At 35.1% G+C, this 9,686-nt stretch overlaps 1 protein-coding gene and 1 long non-coding RNA gene across 2 annotated transcripts; both read right to left on the bottom strand.

The window, feature by feature from the left end:
- Positions 1-4,937: 4,937 nt before the first annotated feature.
- Positions 4,938-5,746, bottom strand: LOC149028667 (uncharacterized). Its single transcript, XR_016172242.1, has 3 exons — positions 5,559-5,746; positions 5,029-5,108; positions 4,938-4,991 (listed from the first exon to the last, which is right to left on the bottom strand). It is a non-coding gene; the product is annotated as an uncharacterized LOC149028667 (long non-coding RNA).
- A 1,883-nt stretch (positions 5,747-7,629) lies between these two features.
- LOC149028666 (putative F-box protein At4g17565) lies at positions 7,630-8,985 on the bottom strand. The gene has a single exon (XM_089157477.1). It carries the CDS (start codon positions 8,983-8,985, stop codon positions 7,630-7,632), a length of 1,356 nt encoding a protein of 451 aa, XP_089013603.1.
- Positions 8,986-9,686: the final 701 nt, after the last annotated feature.

Below are 9,686 nucleotides of genomic sequence, written 5' to 3'. Positions count from 1 at the left end.
TAAAAGGCAAAGGCAAGGATGAATTAAACATATGCAGCCATTAATTAGTTGGTTAGATGGGTAGTGGCATACTAGAAATTGGATCATGACAGCAGTGGAGGATCAAGGAATTCCTAACATTAGGATGTGAAACATTCTCACAACTTCAAATATATTTGTTTGTCAAAAACACATTTAGCTTTATTCAATTTGAAATCAAGCAAGTACAAGGAGAACATGAAACAAATTAAAACAAGATTTTTCAGACTAGAAGTAGAAACTAGTAGGAGAGATGCCTGGTGAATTAATCAATACTGAAAAGAAAAAGAAAAAGAAGGAACAATGGGAGGGGTTAGCCAAACAGGAGCAATGAGTCACCTTTCTGATAAGCATGCATTTATCATTATTTATTTGAATTAATTTTCCATATTTAGTTAATTAAAAGATAATTCATTGAATATTTTGTGTCTTTTTCATGAATAATGTGATTTTGGTTATTACAGATAATGTGGAGCAAAGTTGGCAAATATATTAGATATTGGAGGATTTTAACTAAAATAAAATCATGGGATTCAATCTTGCTGCCCAAGAAATCATGAATGTTGAGATTCAACTTAATTGATGCAAGGAGAGCATGAATCTTAGCCAAATTGAAAACAGGTAGAGGTCCAAGGAACAAAATTGGTAATAAGATCTGAAAATCGTGTAAACCTTGAGTATTTTAGGCATATCTCTCTTTTATAAACTCGAATTGCAGTGATTTAAGATACTATAGAAAGATAACAAAAATATCTATAACTTTTTAGTTTTGAGTTTTTCTAGAATATGAACTAATAAAGGTCGAATTGAAGGCTAGAGATGACGAATTCATTGTGTGCGCGATATATAAAAAGGAGAAGCCAGCCACAGATGGAGAGAAGAAGACATTACCAAACCAAGTTGCCTTTGCAAAAGGACACTCTAAAGGACAATAGAAGAAGACACTACCAAACCAAGCTGCCTTTGCAAAAGGACACTCTAAAAGAACGTGATCGATAGACTCAACCAACTTCCCACATCTTTTGCAAGAGGGGTCGACTTTCAATTGTCTATCCCTCATTGCTTTGCTCGTACCTAGGCCTTGTGCACACGCCCTCCATAAGAATGATTTCACCTTTAGCACGGTTTTGCAGTTTCAAATAAGTTTCCAAGCTATCGAAGTAACCAAATCCCATTTATGTTCCCTAGAAGATGAAGGAAGAAAGTTCATTCTTAATTTGGTCTCTACTATTACTTAGCAAATGATAAGTAGATGTAGATGAAAAAAACCCATTCTTTGATGCCCCAAACTAGTTAGTCCTCAGCTTGGAATTGACTAAGTTTATATTTCTAATCCTTCTCACATCCACTTCATAAAAAAGTCGGACATGCTGATCATCCAACTTTACAGTACCATTCAAGGTTGCCAAGTGGCGAAGTTTAGCTACTTCGGCAATTTAGCATGTCTTCATTCCCAAATAAATTAAGCTATTTATGGCGAGAATAAGGCTGCATCGTGTTGTGACCATGCCTAGATACTGCAGTTTTGGGAGCCTCGTTGACTGGGTAAGGCCCCTGATGTAACTGGTTCAAATTAAATTATCATTTTTGTTTTGCAGATAAATACAGCAGGTTGCCTTCATGCGTCATGCCTTCTGTGTAAGAAGCTGAGCGTCCAATTGAACCAATATTTGATGTGCACATTAGCCAAGTAAATGATCTCATGTTCAGTTTTGCAAATTTATGTTTATGGTCTCCAATAGCCCATTTTTCTTCCCACGCCAAATCACCTAAACACCCCCTCCCAAAAAAAAGAAAGAAGAAAAAATGACTCATTGAGTGTGCAAACATAATTTATCTATTTAGATTATTGGAATCGGACATCCAGTATTGATTTTGCAACCCAGGTGGAAAAAATGCAATATCAAATTCCTATTCCAAGACTAACCATGTTTATGACGATGAGACCAAGTTGAGATTTTTGTTCGATCACAAAAACACTCAATAACCAGTAGATCTTCAAAGAATTTCTATATACAGCAAAGATGATGCATATTGCTTTGTGGTATCCAGAGACTCACGAGTTTGCAAAAGAATAGGCCAAAGTGGAAACCTGAGGAGAGGCAAACGTAAACAATGCAGGAATAGAATGAGCAATATATCCAACAATAGCGAAGAGAGACGCAGCTTTGTTCCAAGCATAAATTCCTCCAACATCACTGAAAGTGAAGTACCGGTACCGGTATTTGGTGCTAAGTATTGATGAAACCTAAATATAAATGTTATAGCAACTCAGTGGCGGAGCCACGTTGGGACCGGAGGGGGCCATGGCCCCCCCTGGATTTTTTGAAATTGTAAATATCGTTGTTTTTTTCCTTATTTTTCTATCTTTAATTGTGAAATACCACTATTTGGCCCCCTTCAAAAATTAAAAATATAAATTTAAGATAAAGATGATGGGTACAAATGTCATTCATAATCTTTATCTAATGGTTATCATTAAATCCCTAGTTTTAAGGAATAAAAGGTTAAATTCTAATTAAAAGCTAACTCATGATCCATGAATTTCTCCTTATATATTCTCTCCTATTTTCATTTCTATTTATTCTCTCATGAATCTCCTCTTTTATTTCTATTTTTTCTCACAAAATATTGAAGTAGTTAGCAAACTTTGGAATTTTCCTAAATCTTCTCCACATCAGGTATTCATTCTCATTCTCAAATTATTCCTTTCTCTCTCTCACAATCATGAATTTTCTATTAATTTACCTAATTTTTGATGTAGACTCCACATTAAAATATAATAATATATTATGAGATGGGACCTACAATGGGTCCCACATTGGCCCACCTACATTCGCCCCCCCCCCAAATGTTCAATCCTGGCTCCGCCCCTAAGCAACTACCACCAAAGATGCCTATCTTTCAAGTAAGACTACAAATGAAATCGATTTCTTCAAGGCTACACATGAGTGTTACACAACTCACTATCAATGCAAATGTTTACCAATGTTTACCAAAAAATAAAAATATCAATTATTTTTTAGACAGGGCAAAAAGGTGAAAAAAGGCTTCGCTGTCATGCACGCCTATATTCATCTCCGCAATCACCAATTACTTATAGAAGATTCTTTCCTTTCTTTGATACTTCTTGGATGCTATTTTCATCGGAATTAAATCCTCTGCGGCCTAACTTCCAGCGGCCATCTAGCGGCCCCATTGGTGGGAGCACGCCACGTGTCGTCAGCGACTTAAATCTCAGCCGCTGACACTTAGTTGGTGGTTTAGGTCGGTTAAATGAGAAAACCATTATTGGACCGGTTTAGTTTGGTCCATTGTTTCTTTAATTTTTCAAAATAAAATAAAATATAAAACCTAAATCAACGTTTCTATTCATTCGACCAAACGGAAGTAAAAAACCGAACTTTCTGAATCGTCTTCTCCGTTGAACAACTGAGACCAAGACCAAGACAGCACGAAGATACTTCTCTACATTGTCTCCGGCGAAGGATTGCGACCAAATCGATTTCTTCTCTACATCGTCTTCCATCGAATGTAAATCGATTTCTTCTTCAATCTAACCTGAGATCTAAGTTCTCTGTGTCTTCTTCTATACTCCATTGTTCTATTTAAACCCACGGCTGTCGACAAAGACTCAGCGAAGGAGATTGCGACCAAGAACCAATTGAATTGTTTGCTCGAAGGTACTTCTCGATTGAATTTTTTCTTCGACCTTATTTTTGCTAAAGTTATTGAGTGGTAAAATTTCCCCATATGATTTCCTTTGATGCTCAACTGAATTTGGTGATTTTTCTTCTATCTTGAATATGGCGATTTTTCTTCTAGCTTGAGTATTTAAAATTTAAGATTCACCTTGTTAAATTATCATGTTCCATAGCCAATTGCATCCATAAACATACGGCCAATATGCAGTAAAACTGCCAAAAGAAAAAATTCTTGTAAAATGCATCTTGTTACAAAAACATATTCAGAACTAACCCATCCTCTACTTCCTCTAGCAGACCAATTGTTTTCTTTTTCAATTATGCCTTTGTTGTCACTGCAATTAAGTTGCACATGAATTTTACATCAACATGGTACTTAGGCTTACCCCATGATTTCCAGCCATTAGGGGCTTCTTATAGTAGTTTCTTTAGCAGTAGTAACTCTAAATGGATTTCAAATCTAACCATAAGGGTTTAGTTGTTATTTGATATAACTTCCTTTCTCTATTACCTGATCCTGGATAAACAACAAGAAGTTTCCTACTATAAAAAAAAAGAGAGTTAAGTATTTGCGAGACAAGAACAAACACAAATTGAAGGAAATTTAAGGGAGAGAAGAGTAAAGCCACCTTTAGAGTCCAGATATAAAAGCACATATCCAGCTTGAAGCTAAAAAGAAAGTCATCAAAATCAATCAACCCAAATAAGCAAAAAAAAGGGAAACATTTCACCCCTATAATTTAATCAAGATGTAAGACCAACAATAACAAGGCAACCCCATCAACAACTATCCCATCTCTTCATCTCTTTTTTAACTTTGGGAGTCATACCCTATAATTTAATCAAGATGTAAGACCAACAATAACAAGGCAACCCCATCAACAACTATCCCATCTCTTCATCTCTTTTTTAACTTTGGGAGGGGGATGCCCATTCTTAAAGAAGCATTAAATCCACTGTCCTCCCCTAACAACCTGCCTACTGAAGATAAGGTTCATATGATACAACCCTTGGATCAAGTTCAGCAAGAACCCAGGAAAGACCACTTCATTCTAGATCTTTTTCAGGAAGTCAAATAAATCCAAAATAATAGTGCCAAAACACTTCCCACCAATGACAAATCTAGACTAAAAAATGATCCATTAAAAAATCACCTTTATGAGATTAAACAGGTCTAGATATTATCATGGTAAATAGTGAGTGGTGACCATCATATACCCAGATGCAGACCACAGCAAAAATAAGACTTCAGTTACATTTTAGCATAACCTTTTCTTTTTTTTTTGCCCAAACATTTTAGCATAACCTAAGGAAGTGTAAGATTAGGCTAGTAATAAAACCCCCAATTTAGACATGATAACCAAACCTTATCAAAATTTGTGATATCTTAGGCTCTTTTTGGTATCAATTCTCATTATCTATTATGCCTATTTAAAATAAATAAGTACAAGAATTCATTATTGGTCAAGAATGAAAAATGGTTTGGTGAATTTTATTGAAAATAAATTATGAAATGGAAAATAAGTTTGGTGTCAAGATAAAAAATTATTAAAAATGATAGTAAACAAGTGAGAAAAGAAGGAAAAAGTATGGTTGTTATAAAAGAATGTGTATTGACTATTTTACCCTCATCTTACTTATAGAACTTTAAGTAAACTTACACAAATGAAGATAATGAAATTCTCATCATAATCCATAATGGACAAAAAGTTCATTATGGATTTTGGAGGTTTTTCTATTATTTTAAATAAAAATAAAATTCAGGATAGATGCCAAACAATTTAAAATAATGAAAATTTCTCATAATTGACAATGATAATTGATACCAAAAAGAACCTTAAATCAGAGGACAAAATAGAAAGATTAGTTGCATTCTTATATCAGATAACAAATCTCTCCAATTTCGGCGAACAAATAAATAACAGTAGGAACCAGAAGCAAGCTCATCACTGGAACCAGTAGTTGCAAAACATATGAAATTAAGCTTGAATATATTATTTTCATCAACATCAATTACATTAAAGTTAATCCCATCCAAAAGAACCAGTGTGTAAAATTCGCAACTCTCGGTGTTAGTTTCTGTTTCAAACAAACTTTAAATTGGGAAGAACAATCAAAAAACCAGGGATGATTAACCTGAGTCACTCCATGACTACTCTAGCCCCAAGAGCCTTCATCTTCTCAATAATATGCTCCCCTTCCTCCTTTGACACGCCTGTTTTGAACACTGCTGGCGTCTTCTCAACCAAATCCTTTTCTTCCTTGAGATCCAAATCCGTAAAACAACAAATTTCCACCCTTAGACATGGAGCAGCAACAAATTTCCACCTTTTTTTTTTTTTGGGTAATAGGATGGAAATAAAATGGAGAAGTCTCATCAGCTTTGGTTTTTGCAATGGCGATGACAATGATTTCCTAGAGACTTTAGATGAATTGGTGTAAATGCCTGAGTTATAATTAGCTACTGGTTGAACTCCCAATCACCTACTAGTTAAGAAGTCAAGACATACGATTACAAGTATATGGTATGTCCCTCAGAGAACGAAACAATGAAGAATCAAAAGCCAAGTTAGGAAATAGATACATCTCATGTTATGATGTTATTTATCAATGTGTACATCATCTTAACATTTACAATAATATACTACCATGATTCGTTACAGACACCCAAGGATATGGTATCTCATGAGTGTCTCTGCTCTATCTTAAACCTTCCCAAATTAAGCAATTTTACAACTTTTAACTAGCCTACATTACAAAAATAAATAAAAAAAAATTATTGCAACAAGACAATTTGGTCTTAATAAAATATTTTTATTTCTCATAATTTCGGATTAGAAACCAGCTATTTAAGTGGCAAATGATAAGCTCTGTTAAAGGAATTTGCATTGTTGAATTAAGGATGAGCATATTGCTGGTTATTATATACAATCAAACTGCTACTCGATTACCAAAAAAAGAAAAAAGAAAAACTTTACTCGGAAAGAATGTAGCAAAAAGGTCTGAAAATCCTACTCCGCCCAACCGCTCCTTCATCTACCTAAACTCTAGAAGTCATATCTCCTCATCCCTCCACCAGAAGTCTTCCCCAGTTCTCATCAATCATCACCATCCACCGGGGTTAGTGCCATGCAAGATTGTTAATGCTGATTATATAGTTCATGGATCAACCCATCTGCCTTTTAGATGCTAAAGATACGGATTTAGGGCTTGGAATTCATCATTCACTTGAGAAGATACAACTCAATTACCACTCATTCTCTCTATCTAGTCGTGCTTATTTGTTATACATCAATATACTATTTTTATCTTTTGATCTTATTATCCAAACGGAATGGCCTTTGATGATCTTGGAATTAGAAAGGGATGCAACAAGAAAAATAGCAATTTGAGTTTTGTTGAATTTTTTAGGATTTGGTCTTTCTAACTGAGTCTTGTATGGTTCCTTTTATGGTGTAATCTCTTTCTTCTTTTTTCCATTTAAATTTAATACAATCGATCTTTATTTAAAAAAAAAAAGAAAAAGAAAAAAAGAGAGAGATTATTGATTGTATAAAAGGTTGACAACCTAATTGGTGCATTGTAATATATTCAGGGAATTGTTAAGATAGAGAAGTTAGTGGCTAGTTGTTGATATATTCATGAATGTGATCAAATTAATTACACTTGGTTAAGAGGCAGAGTTAGGTAGAGGGAATTTTCATTATTCATGAGTTTGATTATGTTTGTCCAAATAAAACAATTTGATGAAATAAATGAACATTGTAAAAGTCTGGAAGCCAATCAAGGAAAAAATAAAAGGGAACCAGTTCAATTGATAAAAACATAAAATTACAAAAAAGAAAATAAAAAGAAGAAGAAAAAAAAATGCCCCACCTCAAAAGCTCTCTAAAACCCCTTCTTTCTACTAAAAAACCGGTGTGAACCATGAAGGTGCAGACAAATATGAATTTGAAGCATTTAAGAAAATAGCCCCAATGCTATTATCTTTTAAGTGAAACACACCCAAATCATAACAAGCATCTCTCTCACTCTCACATCTAGGTAGAAGATGTTCAAATTGGGAGGAATATGGAGGTTTATGTTGAAAGTGACCTGTAAAATATATAGAGTTCCCTTCAAATCCAGGATAGTCGAATGCCGATCTGTAAACGCTAGTACTTGTGTCAATAAATAACATTTGATCGCCCAAGTCTTCAACCTTAATCCAGCACTGGTGTGGTAGATCTAACTTATATACCTTGAACATAACAGTTGTTGGACAATAAACACGCATGACTTTGGTCCATCTTGCAACCACTAGCAACTCTCCGCAACATTCCACCAAATAAAGTGAACTATATCGACATTGATCCAATTGTTCCATCAGTGGAGGGGCAATGTTACAACTTGTTACCCTTGGTTGAGGAAATAACTTCAGAAGTACAAGATCAAAATTGAACTTAATCATATAGAATTTTCCTTGATAGACGATGAGGTCTTCATATCCAATAGGTTCTATAAAGTTGTTTGTCAAGGGGGTCCATGCTCTATCTCCCAGTCTACAGAAGGCTAAGCAGTTGCTCATATAAATAGCTATGACCCAACAATCATCCCTTGCCACAGAAGAAGGGTTTTCATCCAAACTGGAATCGTTAGCAGCAGCAGCAGTAGAAGGAGACGACGACAACATAACTTTGTGAATAAAATTCGGGCCGGGTGGTTTATTTGTTGAATATAAAGTTAGACGAGGAATAGTAGATCCAGGTGGAAGTTTAATACGGATAAGAGTAAATGGATCCAGAAGGAACATACTTCCGTATGCCCCGTTAACCAACAGTATCATCCAACCCCAGCTTGACCCACAACAGCGAGCATCACGAAATATTTCAGGCATCTTAAACCTAAAAACTTTGTCATGGAGGAGACTGAAAAACCCCTGATGATGATGATCATAATAATCATGACGACACAGTGAATGATTATAATACGGACAGTCTGACTCCATGTAGGAAAGCATGAGCCATGGGAATTGAGGTTTGAGGAGAAATTGATGATGCCGTATTCTGTTGGCAGCAATGGCGATGGATTGCCATGGCCGGCACACAGAAAGGAAACGATGGAAGCCCACCAAGTCTAATTTGCTTATTATCAGAATTTGAATATCATCTGGAAGTAGGGCAATAGGATTAGTAGGGATGATACCATTATTCTTAACACCAGAATGGCAGTTTAGGGTTGAAACCTTCAACCGCTTACTAGTATTATTTGAAGTGGAAGCCATGCATATAAGCTAAGTTACAAAGAAAGACTCAAAGAGAGAAAGAAAAAAGACTACTGAATTAATTAGAGTACTGTACTCTGTATGTATGGAGGGGATCGATCGTCTGTGGGATGTTGTTGAAGAAGAAAAAGAAAGTAAAAGGATCACCGGCTCTGCTCCCTGGGCTCTACCACCGTATTTTATACTTCTTGGTTCTTGGTTTAGACTCCCGCAACCCCTCCCCTCACTCGATAAATATATATTAAAATCTCTCCTTTCCTTTTTCGAGTAGAATTTAACTTCCCTAGTCTTTACCCATCTGGCTTTCCCACTTCTAACATGATTATGATTTTGTTGCAAGCTACATGTTTTAACAACACTTTTTTTTCTAATACCGCCATTAAGTAATTATTATTAATTTAAACTAGAATCAAAATCCAAACACCCTTAAGATATTTTTATTTTTATTCTTTTTGTCAAAAAAAGTAATTCCTCTTTTTCTCAAAATTCTAATAATTCTTCCTCCTTATCTTTTCAAAATGGTCCCATCACGGAAGAGTCTTTTTATCTCCACTCTTTTTTGGGTTCCACACTTCCACTTGCAACCTTCTCTATTTAAGGATGTCAATTCGGTGCGGTACTAATAAGGTATAAATACCATACCGAATTTCAAAACTAGATATGGAAACTATACCATACCAAATTTATACGATACAGTATAA

Source organism: Hakea prostrata, chromosome 1 (assembly GCF_041222555.1).
Source record: "Hakea prostrata isolate BN-2017 chromosome 1, UWA_Hpros_2, whole genome shotgun sequence".
Taxonomy (NCBI): Eukaryota; Viridiplantae; Streptophyta; class Magnoliopsida; order Proteales; family Proteaceae; genus Hakea; species Hakea prostrata.
Note: the sequence above shows the minus strand (reverse complement) of the source record. Positions and strands in the feature narration are given on the sequence as shown.

Excerpts from the sequence above, each read along its gene's own strand:
- LOC149028666 (XM_089157477.1), bottom strand. The coding sequence starts at position 8,985 with ATGGCTTCCACTTCAAATAATACTAGTAAGCGGTTGAAGGTTTCAACC.